Here is a 25,136-nt window from a genome sequence, read left to right as displayed (position 1 = left end):
TCTGAAGCCACAGATGACTCAGCTCCCTTCAGGGTTGCAGAGTGGCTTGGCTAAGCCGCTGTTTTATGGAGTTTTGTTGTTGTTGTTCCTCAGCAGCTGCTAATGCAGAAGGAGTTGGTCCATTTTAAGGCCCATGGGTGATGTTCACCAGGAGTCAAAACTAAAAATTTTATACCAATAAGAATTTTTTAGGGTAGCCTATATTCCAAGTCTGCTTCAATTTCATGTGAGGCTGAAAATGTTAAGAGAAAGTTAACATTTTCAAAGAAGGTTTCTGTCACAGTACATGGGTACACATATACCTGGGTCCTCGATCACAGTTTTGATTTCATGTATTCCATTATATTGTCCCCATGAAATAACCTAAACATTCCAGGATTTCAGTATCCAAATGCTACCTACCATTAAGACCAGGGAAAAGCCCTTGTTTTAACTTGGAAAATACAGTCAAAATAATTATTGAGCACTTAACATTGAACACTTCATGTCATTTTGGAGGCCAAAAAAATAAAAACTGAACTTCATCTTTTTTTAATTAATCTTTTCTGCCTTGAGGTATTTAGCTGAAGTCTTTGTGATATTGACCTTGACATTTTAAAATAATTATTCAGCTTAACTCAAACATCAATGGTTACATACCAACCATATATCAAGTACTGTGTTAGCTGCTACCTTAAACTTTCAGTTTCTTAGTCTCAATTTTCCTTCCTTGGAGACAGGACTGTCTCTACTAAAGTGTTTCCCTTTAAAAAGTTTCCCTACAACTCAATACCTTGATTTATCCCTGTTGTCTAATTTGGTATGCCAAATAAATGTCTCCCCTCACTCTAGCCTCTGGTAACCACCATTTCAGTCTCTGTTCCTATGAGTTCAACTTTCTAGATTCCACATGAGTGAGATCACGCCGTACTTATCTTTCTGTGATCATCTTACTTCACTTAGCATAATGTCTTTCCAGGTTCATCCACATTTTCACAAATGATAGGGTTTCTTAAGGCTGACTGAATATTTCCTTGTGTATATATACTACATTTTTTTTTATCCACTCATCTACTGATGGACCCTCAGATTGTGTGCATCATGGTGACTATAGTTAATACATATACACATATAATGTGTATTTACAATATACATATGCAATATGTTTATGCAGTATATAGGAAACACTGTATCAAACTTTGCAAACAGAGTAGATCTTAGGTATTCTCACCACAAAGAAATGTGTATGAAGTAATCCGTATGTTTAATACCTTGATTTAGCCACTTCACAATGTGTGTGTATATGTATATAGCGTATATGTATATGTGTATATATACGTATATATCTCAAAGCCTCATGATGTATATAATTTTTACTTGTCAATTAAAAGACAGGAAGGGAGAACACAAAAAATAAAGAGGGAAAGAAACTTAAACTGGTTTTCTGTGCATTTCTTTCCTTGCTTAGGTGTCTTTATGGTCAGAATAGAAAAGTGGAACATGCTCTTCAAGGTGAATGACTGATGGGCGTGAGTTACCACTCTGCTGTGTACAAGCTCTGCATTCTGTCATTGAGAGAGATGATCTGGAGAGATCAGAAAACCTACTTCTTAGGGTTATTGTGAGGATTGAGTGAAAGATCTTAAGTAGAGTGCTAGATCATAAAAAAAAAAAAACTCAGAAATGTTCTCTTCAGCTTCTTCTTCAAGAGAATACAGAGAATGTAGAAGAGATGACGAAGCAATTAAATGGATATCCATTTGTGATTTTTCTTTATAGTGGGACAATTCGAGTATGGGAACTCGATCTCCCGAACAGAAAAATTTGGCCAACGGAGTGCCAAACAGGACAGATGAAGAGAATAGCCATGTGTACTGCAGTAAGTATTGCTTCAAGTATTATTTTAAGCAACTATTGCTACAAGTTCCTGTTAAAGAGTATCAACCAAGGGGTGGGTGCTGTACGCTGGCCTGGGAACAGGAAGACAAGCTGTCACATACAGAATGTTGATGGGGAGGCACAGGTGAGAGCGAATGTCACTTCAGTTTTACTTATTTATTTGCAGTACTGGGGATTAAACCCAGGGGTGCTTTGTCACTGAGCTACACCCCCAGCCCTTCTTATTTTTACCTTGAGACAGGTTCTTGCTAAGTCTCTTAAAGCCTTGCTAGATTGCTGTGGCTGGCCCTGAACTTGTGATTCTTGTGACTCAGTGTTATGATGGCAAAAGGTGTGACTTAGGCAGTTGGGGTGGGGGGAGAAATAAAGAATTCCATCCGTTTCTGCCCTAGTCAATGCTTTATTCACTCAGATCACTCAATACAATTTCACTCTATAGGTTCTTAACCAAGAAAACGACAATCCTTAATGCTAGGCACTGCAATACGCATCATCAGTTCACAGCGAACAATTCTAGATTAATTAATTCACAGCAAACAATCCTAGATTAATTCTAAGCACTGCAAATGCACTTAATCATGACAGGCTCATGACAGACATTCCCTCTGCATGCTGAGTTCAAGCTTTGGATCAAAAGTCTCAAGCCTTAGGCTCAAAGTCCAGCAGATGCACACCCACTCAGGTGATCAGGTCAGGAACCAAGGCAGGCTTCTCTGGGGTGGAGCTGAGGGCCGATTGAGGAGAGGGTTGTGGGGAGAAGTTGCAGCTCTCCCCAGGGGCAAGATGTGGCTGTAGAGTTTGAGATGAGGAAAATGTAGAGGATCAGCAAATGATGAGAAGTGTTGGGATGTCAGTCCAGGTCCTCATCAGGCTCTCAGCGTGAGGGCATTAGTATGGGCTGGCTGAATGTCTGTACACTTGCTCTATTATTTATACTAAATTTGGGGGCTGTTGACCCCCCTTTCAATTCTTATCAGCTACCACCAGATTTCTCAGTGACATCGTTTACCCTGGGGTTAAGACATCTGGTCTGATGGTCCCCTCCCTGATCCTTTCCCTTCCCCTCTTATCAGGTGAGGACAGCCTGCCAGAGGCTTCACTCTGAGTTTATCTGAGTGGGGGAAAAGTGACTTGTTTGTGCCTGAGGGCCATATTGGAGGGCTCCCTTAGGTGTGCCTGGTGAGACTGCAGGTTTCAAACTGGAGTTTTTAAAATGGAGTTGCTTAGACTAAGGCCTAAGGCCGTCCTCACACTGAGCCTTGAAGTCACTGGGATTACAAACCCACATCAGTTTTACCCGGCTGTCTGTCGTCAGATGCCCAATATCTGTTTCACCAGGAGGGAACATGGTTCCAGAGTGTGTTCAGAGCCCACAGTGTATCCCTATGTCACCAATATGGTTTTGTCACTGGAAGTTTGGTTTTTGATGGTAAAATATTATTGTTGAAATACATTCTCGACCTTAAAAAGAAATGATTCATGTTTTTTGTTTGTTTCCCAGTACTTGATATTGAGCCAGGGGTGATTTACCACTGAACTACGTCCCCAGCCATTTTTATTTTTATTTTTTAATTTTTAAAAAATATTTATTTATTTTTTTAGTTCTAGGCAGACACAACATCTTTGTTGGTATGTGGTGCTGAGGATGGAACCGGGGCCGCACACTACTGCTTGAGCCACATCCCCAGCCCTATTTTTTAATTTTAATTAAAAAAATTTTTTTGGTACTGTGGATTTAACCCAGGGGTACTCTACCACTGAGCCATATCCCCAGTCTCCATTTTTTAATTTTTAATTTTTGAGACAGGGTCTCACTAAGTTGCTGAGGCTGAGCTTGAACTTGTGATCATCCCACCTCAGCTTCCCAAGTAGCTGGGGTTATAGGTGTGTGCCACTGTGCCTGGCAATATATTTTTAATCCGGATTCATAATCCATACACTTAACCTCATTCTTTATTGACTTATTCCTCTTATTTCGTGCATATTCATTTTATGGATAGATTCTTCAGAAAATACGGAATAAAGGAAATGCAGACCCTCTTTGTTGAAGTCCACCTTCATCCTAAGAGCCCTTTGAAGGTGTCTGAGGAGTTGGGACTGGCAGGGCATGCATGTTAACATCAGACCTGAGTAGCTGTCCAGTGAAAGCCACGAGATGATTGGAATCTAATATTTCCTGCAGGTCTGTGTTTGGCCCTGATTCTGCTCCTCTTGGAGCTGTTCTTACCCATCTTTGAGGCTGGGGGAGTAGAAGTAGCCATGAGCATCATCAGAAGTCATCTTCATGGAGTCTCAGGGAAGCTCACCCGAGCTCGCCCCTATCAGGGGCTCAAGGATTACTGAGGAAACAGGTCTTCAGGTTATGTTTTCTCTCTTCTCAGATGGCTGTGGATGACAGCTTTTTCTACCTTGGCACCACAACTGGAGATATTCTAAAGCTTAACCCCAGGACCAAACTTCTGGCAGACACTGGACCTGTGAAGGACAAGTACAGTTTAGTGAGTAGAGACTAATACGTTCTGCTCTGTCTTGCCATTCTCCCCCCTCAACTAGCAACACAGACTTTCACTAATAAAGAGTCTGTAGAAAAAAACCCAAAAAGTCAGTTACATACCCAAGTCCACACCTAAATTTGCAAAGTTCACTGGCTAATTCTCTAAGTCCTTATCTCTGGTTATTTTTGTTCCTTTCTTTTCCTTCTTCTCTTCCCTCATCTTCTTTCCCTTTCTTTATTTTTCTTTTGCACTGGAGATTGAACCCAGGGGCACTTTACCATTGAATTGCAATTATACCCCCAGTCCTTTTTTGTATTTTTAAATTTGAGACAGTGTCTCTATAAGTTGCTGAGGCTGATCTCAAACTTGAGGTCCTCCTGCCTCAGTCTCCTGAATTACTAGGATTATAAGAATGCACCACATTTTTTTTTTTGGCATCTGATTATTTTTCAGTGCAAAGACATTATGAGGTGCCCTTGATTAGGAAATCAGCACCATTCCTTTTCTCACCTCCTTAATGTACAGGGTCTGTCACTTTGTGATTTGGAACCATATTGGTTTCAGCCCAGTTGCCATATGTAAAAAAACATTCTCTTTGATCTATAAGAAACACACACACACACACACACACACACACACACACACACATATACATATAGGCACCTACATAGGTGTATATGTGTATGTTCCCTTTTTGATTCTAATAACTTTATCTTGGATTTTATTTTAGACTTAGCTAACATTACAAGTCATGAGTGAGACCTAGAAACAACCCCATTGTTCATATTTTCAGAATTCCTAACAAAAGTCCACTGAACAATGTTAGTATTTAAACAAAATATAAACTCTACCATCAAATTATTTTATATACTAAATGCTGCTATTCCCAGCACCCTCAGAAAGTTCCAAAGGCTGTTTCTGCTAAACTGAATTTAAAAGTTTCTCCTAAGTTCTACACCTGCCTATCTCATTTCTGATAACAGAACAGATGGTTCTAACTAAGCTTATTTAGATCCTTCTCCACTGAGCAGATATTCTCAAGAAACTTTGAAATATTGCACTGTGCTCCTGGGAAAATGTCAAGAGTTTTTTTTAATCATATAATCATTTAAAATTCAAGTCTTTAAAGTGAGCCATGAAAATGGAGAAAAGCTCTGGTATAGGTAGAGAAGATTTAGAAATAATTCCAGAGGAGATCAAAGTGTAGCCTACATTGATCTTTTTCTAATTATTTTAAGAGGAAAGTAGATCAAGTTAAAGAAAGGCAGGTCCTAGAACCCTGCCAGTTCCAACAGCTGAGATACTTCCAAAGACACTACTTGAAAAACCGCTGGTCTGGATACTTCTCTGCCTGCCAGCATTTGGAAACTAAGTGCCTCTCCAGAAAGGGTGCTGACTGTCTTTGTGTCCTTCAAACATGGAGCACACAGATCTCCTATGGATGCTTTAATTCCTGATCATTCAGGTCTGATAATAAATTCTGCAAAGCAATGATTTCAAGACATCTTTTACAGAGATGATAAGAAAATAAAGCTTTTGAAGGGAAGGTGTAAGAAGTGCCACTGAGGATGTTGGGATCCTGGACAGTTATCCCTTTTGAAACACTACTTCAAAGTTTGCTTTCTGGGTAGAGAGGCAAAACATTGGAATGAAACCAGGCACAGTGGTACCTGCCTGTCATCCCAGTGACTTGGGCAGCTGAGGCAAGAAGATCACAAGTTCTAGTTTAGCCTCAGCAGCTTAGTGAGACCTTATCTCAAAATAAAACATGAGGATGGCTGGGCACGGTGGTGCACACCTGAGTACCTGTAATCCCAACAGCTTGGAAATCTGAGGCAGAAGAATTGCCAGTTCAAAACCAACCTCAGCAATTTAGCAAGACCCTAACCAAGTTAATGAGACCCTGTCTCAAAATATTTTTAAAAAGAGCTGGGGATGTAGCTCAGTGATTAAGCATCCCTGGATTCAATCCTCAGTACAAAAAAAAAAAAATGACAGGATGTAGCTCAATGATAAAGTGCCCCTGGGTTCAATTCCCAGTAGTGAAATGAGTTAATCAATTACTTGGATTGGTTTAAATTTAACCTGTTAGGTATAAAGCACTGAAATGAATAAAGATGATGACGACAATGAGGACAATAATGTGCATGTTTTATAAGATCTGTATGAGGAATCGTACAAAACACTGATGAAAAAAATCAGAGAACTACATTTTAGAGAAATATTTCATGTTCATTTCTCAATATTGTCAAGAAGTCAGTTCTTCCAACTTGATCTAAAGATTCAATGTAATTGCAATCAAAATTCCAACACATTATCTCATATTGACAAGCAGATTCTAAGAAGGTTACATACAGAGGCAAAAGACCCCAAAGAGCAGCATGATACTGAAGAAGAAGAAAGCTGGAAGACTAATATTACCCAACTTCAAGATTTATCAAAAAACTGCACTAATCAAGACAGTTATTATTTGGGTCAAAGAACAGACAAATCAATGGAACAAAACAAAGAGCCCAGAAATATACCTTCATAAATATACTCAAGTAATCTTTGAGAGAGGACCTAAGGTAATAAATGTCAAAAACAAGTGGATATCCACATGCAAAACAAACTAAAAACTACACATAGACCTTACATCCTTGATAAAAATTAACTGAAAATGGACAACAGACCTAAATATAAAATATAAGACTCTTAGAATATAAGATGACTGGACATGATGGCACATGCCCCTGTAATTCCAGCTGTTCAGGAGGCTGAGGCAGGAGGATGGCAAGTTCAAGGCCAGCCTCAGCAACTTAGCCAGAAACTGTCACAAAATAAAACAAAAAGGGCTGAGGGTGTGGCGCTGTGGCAGAGCACTCATCTAGCATGCACAAAGTCCTGGGTTCAGTCTCCATTATTACAAAAACCAACCAATCAAACCAACAAAAATCCTAGAAGATAGCACTAGAGAATATCCAGATGATCTAAGGCTAGATATAACACCTAAGGTGCAATCCATGAAAGAAAGAATTCTTAAAATAGTCTTCATTAAAATAAAAATGCGGCTCTGAAAAAACACTAAAATGAAAAGTCATATCATGGAGCGGGAGGAAAATGTTTGCAAAGGACATATCTCATAAAGCATGTAATTCTATCTAGTTCCTGCCTTCATATTCTTGAGTCTTAGTTTCTCTTCTCAGACATAGTGAAAAGGCTTGTGAGCCAGAGCAGGCAAAATTCAGTTTATAGCAACTTGAAAGTAACTCATTTTATCATATTCAAACTTCATTAAGAAGCAAGCTTATTAATTCTCTGGTTATATTATTGTTGGATATTTTAAGGTCTAATATTGGCAATTGTCATTTTGCATGACTCTAACAGAATCTGATACTAGGTAATTTATAGACAGTAGAAGTCTATTTGGCTCATGGTTCTGGATGCCAGAAAGTCCAAGAGCTTAGCACTGCATCTGGCAGGGGACTGTGTTCTTTATCATCCCATGGGGGAAGGTAGAGGAGGAAAGGAATATGAGAGCAAAAGAGCAAAAGAGATCCAAAGTTACTTTTTATTATTATAATGATTTATTATTTATGAGAGATAGGACCTGTCCAGACTGACCTTGAACTCCTGGGCTCAGGTCATCCTCCCACCCCAGCCATCCATGTAGCTGGGACTACAAACTCATTTTTTTTTTTTTTAACAAGCCTACTTTTTTATGCAACTTTTTTTTCCTTTTCTATACTGGGGATCAACCTAGGGCCCAGTACTTGCTAGACAAGCTCTCTACCACTGGGCTACACCATTAGTCCCAACAAGCCCACTCTCAATAATGACATCAGTCCACCATTCAGGACAGACCCTTCAAGACTCAATCTCCTCTTATTAGGCTCCACCTCCCAACACTGCTGCACTAGGGATTAAGTTTCCAGCACTTGAACTTTGAGAGACGCATTCAAACCCTAACAGTACTACACATTTAAAAATTAAAACTTGGAAAATTGCTTTGAATTTTAAATAGGTTTCTAACAAGGCTATGCACTCGCTGCCTTAAAATTCAGAAAATACCATCACCAAACAGTAAGGAGCATTTTGTGCTGTCTCTGGCTGTCAGATACGGTCCCTTTGCATTTGTAAGAATAAAGTTCTGGTGAGCATGATGGCAACTGAAGGGCTAACATTGCTGCGGCTGTGTTTCCGCCTTCTGCTCTAACTGAATTTAAGTGGATGCAAAAGCATTAATGTTTAATATATGCAAAAGGCACAGATGATTGCAGGGAGGAAGTGAGGGGAAGCAGGTCTTCTTACAGGACTGGGAGGCGACTTCCTAGCACATGAGCTTGTTGTTGGCATCAAATTCCCTTGGCCAACCTGGGGGTACATCCGCACAGTCCCTTCATGAACTTCACCATGCAATATGTGCAGCATCAGGGCCCAGGCCATGCTCACCACGTCAGGCATTGCATTCATTTATTTTTATCTTTGCAGTACTGGGGATAGAACCCAAGGCCTTATGCATGCTAGGCTAGTGCTCTACCACTGAGCTATACTGTCAGCCCTTTGTGTTAATTTTTAATGATGGGACCACCTGACCTTTTCTCCCCCTAGGGAGTGTCGGCGATCAAATGCCTGAAGATGGGGGGTTTGTTGTTAGGCTCTGGAGCCGGATTGCTGGTCTTCTGTAAAAGCCCCAGCTACAAACCCATCAAGTAAGTTCTGGGCCCCCAGAATTGGGGTAGATCAAGACCCTCTAGAGGGAGGTTCATCTTAAGTCAGCAATTAATAGGACATTGACAAAGTAATATTTGGCTAAAGAATTTCATCTTGCTATTAAAACCAGCTGTTAGAATCACAATATAGAATGGTTTCTTTGCTAATGAAAAGGCATCTGTTGAATAAACCAAAATTGTCCACTATGACCCAGAGGGACACTGCCCTTTTATTAAATATGTAATTTTTAATTTAACCAACCTATTGGTCCATAGCAAAGGAAATATGATGTAATTAACTTATTCCCTCAACCCTCAAATTTTAAACTTTCAAAATTGGTTTAGTCAATGAAATTTATTATGCAATGGATAACCTCTTATGAATAAGACACAGTGCTAGTAGTCACGTATTTGAATACAAACAGACAATGTTCAACAGCTATTCTTGTAGATACTGTACTATGTAATTTTTATGACTAATCTAGTTAAAATCATTTTATTTTATTTTATTTATTTTTTAATGTAAATTAAAAATAAATAAAATACATGTAAATAAAACCTACATTGTCATTAACACGTACTTATCAATCACTTCCTCCACCCAAACCAGTGGGCTGGCTACTATATTAAAAATAAAGAAAAATAAGATATGGTTTTTGTCCTCCCAGAACTTAACAGTCTGGTTTGGGGATAAAGTATATTACACAGGGAAAAAAAAGGTCACTACAGTACAAGATAGCATATTAGCCCAAACATCATGGTCCAGCTAAGGTAAAATACATCATGGTAGAGAAAATCAGAGAAAAGAGTAGATGAAGAGATAGGGAATTCACTCCACAGTGGAGCCAAGGCCAAACTTGAACTTGGCTTCAGCAAAAGCCATATACCCTAACCAAGCTCCCTCAGTATGGCCTCTGCTCACCCTCAGGGAGCCAGGGGTATTTGCATAGGCATGGTGGAAAGGAACACCAGCTGTCCTTGTTTAAACAAATCTGTGCTGAGCACTATTCTAGGTGTTTGGACATCTCAGTGAATCAAAAGAGAAAGAAAAGTTTTCCCTGCCCTTATGGAGCTTACATTCTAGCAGGAGGGGAAAGAATAAATAATAAATAAAATAAGCCAGAAAGTACATACAGTAATCACCCCATCTGTGGGAGATAAATTCCAAGACCTCCCAGTGGATGTCTGAAACCATGGATGGGACTGAACACTGAACCACATATGTCATTTTTTTCCTATTCATGTCTACTTATGATAAAGTTTAATTTATAAATTAGATACAATAAGAAACTAACAACAAGGGCTGGGGGTATGGCTCAGCAGTAGAGCCTCGCCTAGCACATGGGAGGCCCTGGGTTCGATCATCAGCGCCACATAAAAATAAATAAAATACAGGTATTTTGTCCAACTATAACTAAAAGAAAAAAAATTTAAAAAAGAGAAATTAACAAGTTGTCAGAAAAACTAACACACACTTGTTTTCCCTTCTTCTTCTTCACAATTTTGTAGATAAAAGACTTGTTCTTAGCAATCTCAGCATACGATTTATTTTCAAGTTGAGAACATCCACCTTTTCACCTAATGCCTTTATGACTTCTCTTTGGCATATCTGAGTTGCCAGCATCACCCCTCTTGTGTTTTGGGGCGTTATTAAGTACAATAAGGATTACTTGATCTCAAGCACTGTGCTATCAAAACAGTTGATCTAACAACCAAGATGGCTAGCAAGTGACTTGGGGACGTGTAGCATACACAGCATGGCCATGTTGGACAAAGGATGCTTCATGTCTGGGGTGGGAAGATCAGGAAGGCACAAGTTTTCAGCACACAACTCAAAATAGCATGCAATTTAAGACTTATGAATTGTTTCTTTCCAGAATTTTCCCTTTAATATTTTCAGACGGTAGATGGCATAGGTAACGAAAACCATGGGAAGCAAATCCGCAGACCGCAGGAGGGGGAGCAGGCTGTTGTAATATTAAAAGGTGATGAGTACACTGGAAAAACACAAAAGTAGGGGAGAGGATGAGATACAATTTTAAATTCAGTGGTCAAAAGAGGTCTCATTAAGAATGTATTTGTACTGGTCTTATTCATATGAAAGGCTGTAAGGGACAGAGGCAACTTAAGAATAATGCTGCTGGGCTGGGGATATAGCTCAGTTGGTAGAGTGCTTGCCCTGCATGCACAAGGCCCTGGGTTCAATCCCCAGCACCACAGGAAAAAAAAAAAAAAGGTGGCCCACACCTGTAATCCCAGGACTCAGGAGCCTGAGGCTGGGGGTCATAAGCTGGAGGTCAGCCTCAGAAACTTAGTGAGACCCTGTCTCAGAATAAAAAACTTAAAAGGGTTGGGGATATAGCTCAGTGGTAGTGTGCCCCTGGGTTCAATCCCTAATAATGAAAAAAAAAAATGATGCATAGACTCTGGATACATGAAGTAAATATAGTAAATTAGTTCCCTAATTTTTTAATATGCAAACGTTCCCATTGTGATGAAGATAATTAGACTCAGAGCAATTATTACAAGGCTTATGGTGTGTTTCCAAAATAGTCCTATGTGACAGTGAAGGGTTCCGTTGGAGCCTATGATTTCTGCCTCCTCGGGTTTTAGTAGAGAGGTAAAGCAGCCCACGTGAGCAATCATAGAGACTAGAAAGGAAAATTGAGGCTGGGTTGTGGCTCAGTGGTAGAGCACTTGACCACCATGTGTGAGGCACTGGATTCGATTCTCAGCACTGCATACAAAAAAAAAATTTAAAATGAAGGTCCATTGACAACTAAATATTAAAAAAAAAAAAAAGGAAAATTGCCTGACCCAAGCAGACTACTGGAGTTCCCAGACCTCTGGCTCCCCTTTAACCACTAAACTTCACCTTCTCTTCAGGGATCCAGGATACCGGCAGCCAGTATTTCTTGGCTGCCCTCTCTGGGCTCCTAGAGCACTTGGCTCTGTTATCACTAATCTTGACCACAGCCCTGTCAAGGAGGAATTGCCCTGTGGGTTGTGTAAATTGAGGCCAAACATTTCTGACACATGGTCCCAGAGCCACAGACCTGTAGTTAGCAAAGGAGCTGAGCTCCACCCCCAGCCCAACTGGGCTTATTATATATATAAATATAAAAACTTGTGTTTTTCCTTCCTTCATCAACTGTTTGGTGTCTCCTCAACAAACAGATCTACCTAAAACATCCCATTTCCCAGGCGGGCTCCTTGCACCAGAACCCTCATTGAATTCTTATTGTCCAAACAAAATTAGTTGCAAAGCAATGGGTTGAGTTCCTAGTACCTCATTGATTTATATATTCTTATTTTAAGGTTCTGGCAGAGATAATCACTATGAGCATTTTATATTTCTTCTTGTCTTTTTTTATTGATACATATAATTAAATATGTGTGCTTTTTTTAATTTTAATTTTTTGTGGTGCCAGGGATCAAAACCAGGGCCTCATACATGCTAGGCAAGCACTCTCCCACTGAGCTCCACCCCCCCCCCCCAGGTCAACTGTGCTTATTTTATATATATAAAATTTTGTATGCTAATTTTTACAATTTTATATAGGCATCATAAACATTTCCAATTTTACTACAGGATATTTTTATGATGATGATAATATATATATATATATATATATATATATATATATATATATCTCCCACATATAACCTTTTAAATCACATCATTTGAATGGCTAGGCAAATATTCTATAAAGTCAATGTCCCATAGATCATATTTACCCATTCTATTATAATTGGCTATTTTAGGTTGTTTTCAACATTTCACTTTTAGATAAGGTTATAATAGCATCCGTTGACATACAGGATCTCCCGTGCCCCAATTTTAGGGTTATTTTCAAGAAATGGAATTAATAAATAAATCACTGAGTCATGATCATGGTACCCACAAGCCTGCCCATCTTGCAAAACCCATTTCAAACTACCTCTCACTGAAGAATCCCCTCTGACTATTCTAACATTTGAGGACCTCTCACTTTTCTGGCCTTAGGGACACAACAGTGTAAATAACCCATGCCTTTCCAACTGTGTCACTTCCTTGAGGGCACATCCCAAATCACCTGCCTGACTTGTATCCTCTGTAATGCTTCAGATGGTCCATATAACTTGATGGTTGAGTGAGTCTACTTTTTTTTTTCCTTCCAGAAAAAAAAAAAAAATGAAGTTAAGCTGCTTCATTTCAACTTACATTTTCCCTCGTCCTGTTCTTTAAGTATTTCTGAATAGATGATACATATACAAAATTCAAAGGTACAAAAAAATATCCATTAATTTGAGTGAACCTACTTTACCTTTTTGCTTCTCCTTAAAGGAAAATTCAGTTACAAGGTGGCATCTCTTCTATTGCCCTGCGAGGAGAAGGACACCAGTTTTTTGTAGGAACAGAAGAATCACACATATACCGTGTCAACTTCACAGATTTCAAAGAGACTCTCATTCTAACATGCCACTTTGAAGCTGTCCAGGACATTGTCTTTCCATTGTAAGTAGAACAAGAAAATGGGAATGTAGAAGTCTGATGCAGTGTGCAAGGGAATTTTTAATTTATGAATGTATTTTCAACATCTTCTAGCACAATTATGATTTTTTTTCTGTCTTAAAGTTTTCTAGTGTAGTGAATTATTTTAATAAACTTCCTAGTGTCTTCCATGCATTACATTCATTTCCCAATTGAAATTTGGACTTCTTTAGAATATTGACTTTTTGCAGTGGCGCACACCTGTAATCCCAGTGGCTCTGGAGGCTGAGGCAGGTTTGCAAGTTCAAAGCCAGCTTCAGTAATTTAGCGAGTCCCTAAGCAACTTAGCGAGGCCCTGTCACTAAATAAAATATTAAAAAGGGCTGGGGATGTGGTTTGGTGGGTAAGCACCCTGGGTTCAATTCCTAGTACCAAAAAAAAAAAAAAAAAAGAATGTTGACTTTTTAAATAGACCCATCATGGAAAGTGGTATGTGCCTGTCAAAACTTTTCTGTTTTCCCAATGCCATCTGAAAAAAAAAAAAAAAAAAAAAAAACCAAAAAAACAACTTAGCAATATTTTTCTCCCAAATTTCTGTCCAGTCATTTTTCAGAACCTCTGGGTGTCTTCTAGATTTGACAGACTTCATGGTAGTGGACATGAGCTCTTCTGCATCTAATGGCTATAATTCTTGTCAATTTCACTCCAAACAAGTAAAACAAATATCCATCAATAATTTTGATGTCCAAAAGGGTTTCCATCATTGTTTGCCGTTAGTTGACTTTGAAACACATTTTGTCTTTGGTGAGATCCATCCCATGCAGCTCGTCAGACAGGTTTTTGCTCTGAACTTCTTCAGTGCTCAACCTGAATTTATAAAACTCAAAATCACTGTTCTATAGGTCAGCAAGTCTTATTTGCAAAAACTCAGACCCTGATGGGGATACAGATCAGTGGCAGAAGCTTTCCTTAGCAGACTGAAGGCCCTGGATTTGATCCCTAGCACTGTAACAGAAAAGCAACTAGCCAAACAGAAAAGTTTTGACAGACACATATCCGTTCCATGAGGGGTTTATTTAAAAAGTCAACATTCTAAGAAAGTCCAGATTTGAGTTGGGAAAACCAGTGTAACTTCATAGCAAAGAAGATAGGAAGTCTGTTAAAATAATTCATGACACCAGAAATGAAACAAAACAACAAAAGAAAGCCCTTGAGACCATGAGCTGTAGTTTGGGTTCCCTAAGTCCTTGTGATTCAGTTCTCCTAAATATTTCTAATGGGGAAATGGCTCGGACTTTCCAATTAAGTGAGTCTTTATTTGAATTGGGATCATTTCTGTCTCAATTTTTCCTCTTTTTCTAAGCTTGGTAGATTCAATCTTTGAAATTGTTTGGTCCCTGTGCTTTTTATCAAGGTAGATTTTTCAATGATCTTTTCGATTTTTGTATAGTTGTTGTTCAAGTTTTTGTACTTCTCCTTTTTTTCTTTTCTTGGCTTTAAACAAAAAGGTTCATTGAAATGTAATTGAAGTACCACAAAGTTCAACCGTTTAGAGTATACAGTTCAGTGGTTTTGATCATAGTCACAAAGATTTGCCACCATGGTCACAACCGATCTAATTTTTAAAACATTTCATTATCCTTCAAAACACAAAACAAAACAAAACCCTGCCAACAATTCACCGCTCATCCTTCTTTGCTCTCTTCCCATCCCCCAGTCCTGGGCAAAACACTGTCAATGGGATTTTCCTGTTTTGGACATTTACAATACGTGTGATCATTTGTGACTGGCTTCTTTCCCTTAACATAATGTTTTTAAGAACAATCTATATAGGATGCATCAGTACTTCACTCCTTTTTTATTGCTCAATACGTTCCATTATATGGCTCTGCTTTATTATCTGTTTATTCATTGATGGCTATTTGTGTTGGTTCCATATTTTTTTTTACTTTTATGAATAGTTATGCCTTTCTGCATCACCCATTTTAGCAATTTGTATATTCCTAAAATGCACCCATTCTATCTCGTTGGCATAAATTTATATATATATATATATATATATATATATATATATATATATATATATATATTATATATATGATCAACTTACAAAGCTGAGGGCTAGAAGGGTCTTTGTCAAGCAAGGGAGATGGTAAGACTGTGGTCAAGTTCATTGAGTGAAACAGGGGCCTTATAAATATATAGAAGAATGTCTTTTGAATCATAATTTCTGTTTTGGAAATCATGGGAAAATCTCTCTGGATAGTATCAGATGTAAGAAAAAGTCAGACCAGGCATAGCAGCATACTCCTGTAATTCCAGCGACTCAGGAGTCTGAGGCAAGAGGATCATAAGTTCTAAACCAGTCTGGGCAACTTAGTGATACCCTGTCTCAAAACAAAATAAAATAAATAAATAAAATAAAAATGGCCAGGATATATTCAGGGGTAGAGGGCTTGTAGCTCTGGGTTCAATCCCTAGTATAGAAAAAAAAAAAAAAGAAGAAGAAGAAGAAAAGAAAAGAAAAATAGTTAGGCACGGGAGGCGGGCCTGTACCTGGAGAGTTCAAGTTTAATGTTTCCTTTTTTTCTTTTCCTGTCTTTTGTTTTAGTGATTATGTTTTATTTGGCCCAACCTTCTTCCCTGCTACACACAACTTGGAAACTATTTATTTTAGTCATTTAATTGTAATCCTTATTTTTTTCAGGTCCTGGGGATGAATCCAGGGGTGCTTTACCACTAAGCTACATTCCCTAGTCCTTTTAATTTTTATTTTGAGACAAGGTCTTGCTAAGTTGCTGAGGGTCTTGCAAAGTTGATGAGGCTGGCCTCAGGCTTGTGATTTTCCTGCCATGGCTTCCTGAGTTGCTGGAATTACAGATATGTACCACCATGCCCGGCTAACTTTTAATATACATATTCAAATAAATGTTTTTGTCAAACACTGGAATTAACAAACATTGATATCCTGTTTTCCATAAAGGCAAAAGTATTTATGTGTGTGTGTTAATGGGGATTAAACCCAGGGGATCATGCATGTCAGGCAAGCAGCCTACCACTAAGTAACATCCCCAGCCCTTTTAATTTTGAGTCAGGGTCTTGCTAAGTTGCCCAGACTGGCGTCCAACTTGTTATCCCCCAGCTTTGACCTCCAGCAGCTGGGATTACAGGTGTGTACCACCACACCCAGCTAAGAATCAGTATATTTTTATTTCTCTCTCCATCATTCCTCCACTATCTCCCATGCTAAAATTAATGGGGAATTATAGATGCATATTACATTATCATTGCTTATTTTTTTTCCAAGTAAGTACTTAGATTTAACTAAATTATGTTCTTTGCTTTTGTTATGCTTGTTTCACATGCCAGTGGAATCCTCTTAGATTCTTCTGTTTTGAAAATTCAGAGACAATCTTTTTTTCCTCTTTCCACATTTTTTATTGGTGAATTATAGTTGTTGTACATAATGATGGGATTTGTTGTTACATATTCATACATGGACACAGTGTAACAATGGGACTTGGCCAATATCACTGTCCAGGGGTTAACCCTTCCTCCCCAGCACCCTTTGATTTTCATGAGATCCCTGCCCCACCACAGCTATCTTTCTTTCTTTCTCTCCAGCTTCCACATATGAGAGAAAAATATAAACCCTTGACCTTCTGAGTTTTACTTATTTTGCTTAACACAATGGTCTCTAGTTCCATCCATTTTCAAGCAAACGATCCAATTTCATTTTTCTTTATGGCCAAATAAGACTCCATAGTGTATATAGACCACATTTTCAGAGATAGTCTTTGTATGGAAAAGTTGCTTCTTATTTATCGGAAAGTCTTTGTTTTACCCTCAGATTTGAATGATAGTTTGGCAAGGTGTAAAAAGAATTTGAATGAAGTACAATGCGCATGCAGAAAGTACATAAATCATAAGGCTGTAGCTGCATGAATCATTACCCCTATATGACTATCACCCTGGTACAACATTAAAATATTTTCATCTCGAAAACACCCCTTCCAATCACTATCCTCACCTTTCTACTTGAAGATAATTACTTCCTGGATTTTTATCCCCTTAGATGAGTTTCCCTACTTTTGAACTTCATGTAAGTGAAATAATTTCATATATACTTTGGAGATGATCTTTTTTCTCCGTGGAAACTTTTAATGTTGGTAGTGTCATATATATATCTTCTTATCCTTATTGACTTCTAGTCTACTTGTTTCATTAGTTACTGAGAGAAGTGTTAAAAAAAGTCTCAAGCCATGAATGTAGATTTCTTCCTTTATTTCCATCAATTTTTGCTTTATATATTTTGAAGCTCTGTTAATTAGGTATCATAAATTATTTGTCATCTTCCTGCTTTCTTAACATTTTTATAATTATTGAGTATTCCTTTTCATCTTTAGTAATTCTGTTTGATTTAAAGTGTGTTTTGTATGATAATATTATTATTTAATTTTTTACTTTTTGGTACTGGTGATTGAGCCCAGGGACACTTTACCACTGAGCCATATCCCCAGCCCTTTTTATTTTTTAATTTGAGATGGGGCTCCCTAAATTCCTGAGGCTAGCCTCTAACTTGCGAGTCTCCTGCCTCAGCCTCCTGAGTCACTGTGATTACAGGTGTGTGCCACAATGCCCGGCTCTTTTGTATGATATTAATATGCATATTCAACCTTTCTCTTTTCATGATATATCCTTTTTATCCTATTATTGACCATATATATTTATATTTAATGTGCATCTCTTGAAATAGTATATAATTGATTCTTGCTTTTCTATTCAGTCCCAAAAATCTCTGCTTTTAGCTGGGTGCCATGGTGCATGCCTGTAATCCCAGTGGGTCAGAAGGCTGAGGCAGGAGGATCACGAGTTCAAAGTCAGCCTCAGCGAAAGTGAGGTACTTAGCAACTCAGTGAGACCCTGTCTCTAAATAGAAAACAAAAAAAGGGGTGGGGATATGACTCAGTGGTCAAGTGCCCCTGAGTTCAATCCCTGGTATCAAAAAAGAAAAAGAAAAAGAAAATCTCTGCTTTATATTTGGAATGTTTAGTGCACTTACATTTAGTGTAATTTGTTTTCTTCTTTACCTGTTATTTGTTCAGTTGCATCTTAGCTGCCTCCTCTTGTGTCAATTAACCTTTTTCAACATTTTATTACTTAATTATTCTGTTGGCTTTCTAGCTATGTATCTGTGCATTGGTTTGTTTAGTGGTTGCTCTAAGGATGGCAGATTACATTTTTAACATATCATAGTCTACTTAGAGTAAACATTAAGTAAAGTAATTTTATTCAAGTAAAATAAAATATAAGAATCTGATGACAGTACATTTCTTTTAGATCTCACATATTTTCTTCTTACCTACTTGGAAATATATCCCTTGATATAATATTATAATTTTGGCTTTAAATAATCACAAATATTTTAAGGAAATTAAGAAATGAAATTTTTTTAAAAATGCATGTGCATTTGTTTATCTACAAGAATTTCTGATACTCTTCATTCATTTTTATAGAGCTACTTGCCATCTGTTATCTTTCCCTCTCAGCCTAAGAACTTTAACATTTGAATACATCGTTCTAGTGCCTTCTGGATTCCATGGTTTCTAATGAGGAGTCATTCTGTATTCTCACTACTCTTCCCCTCTTTGTAATGTGTCACTTTTTATGTATTTTCAAGATTATCTTTTTGTTTTTGCCTTTTGTCAGTTTGATTGTGAAGTGTCTTTCTCTTTGTGTTTATCCTGCTAGGAGTTTATTAAGCTTTTTGAATTTGTAAATGAATGTTTTCCACCAAATTGAGAGGGTTTCAGCCATTATTCTTAAAAAAAAAAAATTCACCCTTTCTAAATCCTATCTTCCTGAGATTCAAATTATACATGTTGAAAAAAAATTGATATTTTCTCATGGGTTTCTTTCTTTCTTCCTTCCTTCCTTTCTCTCTCTCTCTCTCTCTCTCTCTCTCTCTCTCTCTCTCTCTCTCTCTCTCTCCCTCCCTCCCTCCCTCCTTTTTTTCTTGTGTGTGGTGCTAGGGATTGAACCCAGAGCCTTGTACACGCAAGGCAAGCACTCTACTGCTGCCCCTCACAGGAGGCTAGTGAGAGAGAGGGAGCACATTTGAAGTGGGCTTTTATTGGGGGGACCCTTGTTCTTAGAAAGTTCTATCCAAAAAAGGCCAAAAGGGGCAGGGTTACAAGGGGCAGGTGAGTGTAATTCACCCCAAGGGGTGTCACCTACATCTAAAGACACGCCCTCCTTCAGAATACAACAGTCACTAATATGCCATTATGTAAAAATGTGGGTATGTAACAGAAGTGAGTCTGCAATTTGTATTTGGGGAGTTCAAAACCCAATTAAGTCAAATGTATGAAAGATGATATATCATGAGCTCTGTAATGTTTTGAACAATCAATAAAAAAATGAAAATTAAAAAAATAAAATAAAAAAAATAAAGACACGCCCTCAATTTCCTGAACTGAATCAATGCCCAAGTCACTACGAAATGTAGTGATTGGTCAGAGCCTAGAGCCTCCTGTTTCAGAATGGAAGGCGTGGGTCATTCAGAGTGCTCCCCACACTCTACCAACTGAGCTAGGTCCCCAGCCCTTCCCATTGGTTTCTAAGGTTACTCACTTCTCTTTCTTCTTTTTCCATTTTATAATTTCTATCATATCTGCTTCAAGTACATAGATTCTTTCACCATCTCCAAATGAGCCCATATAGTAAATTTATTTCAGTTTTTGTACTTTTCACCTATAGAAGAAATATAATTGTCACAAAATACGTGATCATAATACATACATAATTTCTAGTTCTCTGATGAGATTACCTGTGTGCTTATTGATATTATAGTTTCCCTTAATGTTTTGAATATATTTAAAAGTTGTAATCAGTCACTTTGAAAATCTGTCAATCTAATACTTGGGTCTACTTGGAGTCAGTTTCTTTTCTTTCTTTTTTTTCTTTTCATGCCGGGAATTGAATATTGAATCTGGGACCTCACACATGCTAAACATGTGTGCTCTACCACTGCACTGCACCCCCAACCCAGGATCAGTTTTTTTTTTTTGACTGCCTTTTCCTGAATCACATTGTCCTGGTTCTTCCCATATCTGGGAGTTTTTCACTGAAAACTTGCCATTACATACAATATGTTGTAGCAACTGTGTTCTCCAGGGATTACTGGCCTGGATTCAAACTGCAAATTTTGTCTTCCCCATGGTGATATTCCTGTTGCTCCCCACAGCAGTGTTTTAGCCTGACCCTGTGTTCCCCTGTGAGCTTGCCCTGTTATGCAGCAACCAAAGGGTTCATGCAGAGATGAAGCTATCCTTTCCATGATTTATGAGTCACTGAAAATATATTTATATCTACCTCTAACTCTCTCTATATCTTCATTTTGTAGGATTTTAAGTGGGAAGGAGGGAGCCTGTGGACCTAGTGCATCTTCATGCTCCAGTTGGGTTGGTTCTTTCTGGACCTTAATCTCTCTGATTCTAAATTCAGTACAGTTTCCTACTTGAGTGGCTCATTTCAGATTAGGCCCAAGTGATTGTCTGAGATTGCTCAAGAAGTGGATTGCCCATCAAGGGTGGGGAATTGGGAAAGTTCTCTAGGGGCATTCTTTTTCATGATAAAGGATTTTCATGAGCCTCCATATGTCTCATTAAAAGCCCCTTCTGGACTGGGGTTGTGACTCAGTGGTAGAGTGCTTGTCTAGCATGTGTGAGGCACTGGGTTCTATTCTCAGCACCACATGTAAATAAATAAATAAATGTCCATCGACAACAACAACAGAAAAAGAGCTCACTTTCCCCAAAGGAGGAGCTCATTCTCTGAATGCACTATCTGATATAAAACAGGTCTTATTTTTAAAAATCCATTAATTCTAATATAGGGTTGACTGGGTCTTTGTCTATCAGGACTGCCTGGCAGAAGCTCCGCTGCAGTTCCTGCCTGCCTCTGACCCGTATCCTTTCTAAGTTACTGGTCCTGCTCATAATTTTAATTCCGAGCCCCAAATGTGTAGAAGGAATCCACTTAGTTTTTCTATTAATTGCAAACCAAGTGGATCTTAAAAAATAAGAGAGAGGTGCTCTTCTCCCCTGCCTTTTTTTTTTTTTAAAGAGAGAGAGAGATTTTTTTAATATTTATTTTTTAGTTTTCAGTGGACACAACATCTTTATTTTATTTTAATGTGGCGCTGAGGATCGAACCCAGCGCCCCGCGCATGCCAGGCGAGCGTGCTACCGCTTGAGCCACATCCCCAGCCCATCTCTTTCCCTTTTTTAAATATGTTTGTGGGGAAATGTAGAAAATGCCTGAGAAGTGCTCACATCTAAAGGGTAGCTTTGGTCTCTGCCGAGACTAGCTTGAAACTTCTAAACCAGTTTACTCTCTCCCCACTCACCCCTTTTTCTTATCAAAGATTATGGGTAACTCATGTATTTTGATAATTTATAGTCTATGTACAAATTACTTTTTATTTTTCTTTTGAGCCTGACAGACAATTCCTCTGGGGTACTCTTCTTTGTCTATAATCTCATATTTTCTGATAACTAACCAAAGAAGGGTCTTGGGTTATCTGCATATGTGAATTCTATCACCATTGTCATTTTCTTCCTTGAAATTTTAATTAGCTGGGTGCAATGGCACATGCCTGTAATTCCAGTGACTCAGGAGGCTGAGGCAGGAAGATGGCAAGCTCAGAGCCAGCCTCAGCAATTTAGCAAGGCCCTAAGCAACTTAGTGAGGCCCTTGTGGCAAAACTAAAAATAAAAAGGGCTAGGGTTGTAGTTCAGTGGTAAAAGTATCCCTGGGTTCAATCCCCAGTAACAAAAACAAAACAAAAAAAAAGACACTTTAATAAATTTTTCTACTTTACAGGAAAGGGTTTCCTCGTTTGTTATAGATATGCAATGGATGGATTTATCTCAAGAAATGCTACTCACCAAGCGTATACAACTCATCAAGTTATATACATTCAATATGTATGGCCTTTTGTGTCAACTGTACCGCAATAAACTGATTTTTTTAATTTTTTTACTTTTTTTATTTGGTTTAATTAGTTATTACACATGACAGACAGTACAATGATCTTGAATAAATGGATTTTTAAAAAATAAAATGTTGCTATTCTACAGTCCTCGAAGATTTAGATTTCAAATTGACTAAGATCACCAAGCCTTGGGGGAATCAGTATCTAAAACACATCCTGCCCTCCATCACACCTCCTATTGTCACATCCGCCTCTGAGAAATATTGTGAGTCTTTTTTCCGCTGCCTCTCTCATCTCTCGATGGCTTCTTTGCAGTGGCACTGCTGAGCTATTCGCTACCTGTGCCAAGAAAGACATCAGGGTGTGGCACACGATGTCCAACAGGGAGCTGCTGCGGATCACTGTGCCCAACATGACCTGCCATGGCCTCGACTTCATGAGAGATGGCAAGAGCATCATTTCAGGTGACCTCTCCCTGCTAAGGTTCGGCCCTGCCTGTCTCTCCCGGAGATGGCCAGCCTTATCCCCTGGGGCTGTTCTCCCTTGGACGTGGGTCTACCTTCCTAAATACACCTCTGTCTCTGTCTTGGGGAAGAAAAAAGATTCAGCCCAGCCCTGGCTGTGGTTTCCATCTGTGTCTCTCTGTCCCCACTCGTCGTTACGTGAAGATACCCTGGGACTGTCCTCCGCTCTTTGCTTCTCTCAGCCTATCCTCAAAGTCCCCTTCCAGCTGGGAGATTGTCTGAGCTAGGAAGAACCAAACAAGCAATTTCTCTTCTCTCCAATCGTTGCGTACAACCGATCTTTCTCTCAGTAGGGAAATTGAGTAATCCAATTTTGAAATGTATTTGAGGCTTACGTGATTACAGGACTCTTGGGTGAGAATCCTTTTTGTTGTACAAGAGATAAAAAAACCCGACTCAAAACTAAGTTATGCTTCAAAGGGAACTTTTTCAACCCAATTTATGCCGGAGTATTTTTAACACATATTATAGATGCCATGATATTCCACCTCTAAATACTTCAGTATAATCTAAAAATCTAAAAATATTATCCTATGAAAGGATAATTATATTAAGATTGTTTTATGTTTAATCCACATGCAAATTTCTCCAGTGATCAATAAGTAAATTTTACTGGGTCACATGGATGAAGGTCAAGTTCATCTTCAGGTGCAGCTACGAAATTGACAGCAGGAACCCATCTTAGTCCCCTTTTTTTTTTTAGTTCTGTTCCCCACCCACCTGCATTTCTTCTCCACAGAGCTGACAAATCCTCAGGTCCGACACCTTGGAGTGTGGGCTGGGGTGTAGCACAGTGGTAGAGCACTTATGGATAACTCAGATATATTGATAATTTATATTCTATGTACAAGAAAGAACCTGGCTTTCCCCAGCACCAAAACAAGCAAACAAAAATCTTGGAGCTGTTACTGCCTCTGCTTTTCTCTTGGGTCCACCTCCCTGCCCTGGTGGCTCTCATTTGAAGGTATATCAAAGTTCCATCACTTCTCACCTCTACCCTCATCTCAGCCACCATCATCTCTCCCCAAAGTGACTCCAGTAGCTTCCTAACAGGGCTCTCTGCTTCAACTCTTGCCCAGTCTATTCTCAACACAGAAGCCAGAAATCTGTCTTGAAATGCTAAGTCAGGGCTTAGGGCATGGCTCAGGGGTAGTGTGATTGCCAATCCCCAGCCCTGCAAAATGAAACAAAATGCAATGTTAATTCAGATCATTGACATTTACAGGGCTCAAAAGTCTTTTACCCTCTGAAAGACAAAGTCTCAGTTGGGGACAGCGGGGAGCTCAGGGAAACTGATATAGAGAAGACTGAAGCAGTAGGTTGGGCAGATGTAGTTACTGCAAAGACCATACACAACCTTCTCTCCTCTCCCACATCTACCTTCTTGCCTTTGGTTTCTTTTCCTTTCCTTTCCTCCCTCCCTCCTTCCCTCCCTCCTTCCTTCCTTCTTTCTTTTTTTGTACCAGGGATTGAACTGAGCTTTGCTTTACCACTGAGCTACACCCCCAGCCCTTCTTATTTTTTTTTTTTTTTATTTTGATACAAGGTCTTGCTAAGTTGCTGAGGCTGGCCTTGAACTTGCAATCCTCCTGCCTCAGCCTCCCGAGCTGCTGGGATTATAATCTCTAGCCTGAAATCACAGGCACCAGGAGCTCTGATTTTTTTTTCTTACTGCATCCCCTCTCCAGCCATACTTGCTTCTTTGGTCTTCCTTAAACACATCAGGCTTAGGGCTTTTCTCTGGCTGTTCCATCTTCATGAAAAGTCACTCTCCCAGGGTTTCCTCCCCCATGCTTTTACTTCCTCAAATCTTCACTGTAATGGGACCTATCTACCTTGAGCATCCTGTTTCAAATTGCTAAGGTCAAGAGGTGACACTAAAGCTGATGAGAAGTTTCCAGCCATGAAAAGACATGGGGTGGGGGGAGGCATTCCAGGCAGAGGGAACAGCAAGTGCAGGGGCCACCGGGTAGGAAGTCACTTGGTATATTTGAGGAATAACAAGGAAGTCAGCGAGTCTGGAGCTTAGTGATTAGAGTTGGGGTGGAGCCTCAGGGAGATGGAAGAGGTGGGTGG

The 25,136-nt window shown here is 39.0% G+C and overlaps 1 protein-coding gene across 1 annotated transcript in view; it reads left to right on the top strand.

Annotated features, from left to right (window-relative positions):
• Window positions 1-25,136, top strand: part of Cfap52 (cilia and flagella associated protein 52) — a 50,281-nt gene that overhangs the window by 15,714 nt on the left and 9,431 nt on the right. Inside the window, exons 5-9 of the mRNA XM_026390646.2 lie at window positions 1,759-1,858; window positions 4,260-4,376; window positions 8,964-9,064; window positions 13,392-13,562; window positions 22,852-23,000. Coding sequence (XP_026246431.1) covers window positions 1,759-1,858; window positions 4,260-4,376; window positions 8,964-9,064; window positions 13,392-13,562; window positions 22,852-23,000 — 638 coding nt within the window. The remainder of the gene's footprint in view (window positions 1-1,758; window positions 1,859-4,259; window positions 4,377-8,963; window positions 9,065-13,391; window positions 13,563-22,851; window positions 23,001-25,136) is intronic.

The sequence above is a fragment of the Urocitellus parryii genome, chromosome 7 (assembly GCF_045843805.1).
Source record: "Urocitellus parryii isolate mUroPar1 chromosome 7, mUroPar1.hap1, whole genome shotgun sequence".
Taxonomy (NCBI): domain Eukaryota; kingdom Metazoa; phylum Chordata; class Mammalia; order Rodentia; family Sciuridae; genus Urocitellus; species Urocitellus parryii.
Note: the sequence above shows the minus strand (reverse complement) of the source record. Positions and strands in the feature narration are given on the sequence as shown.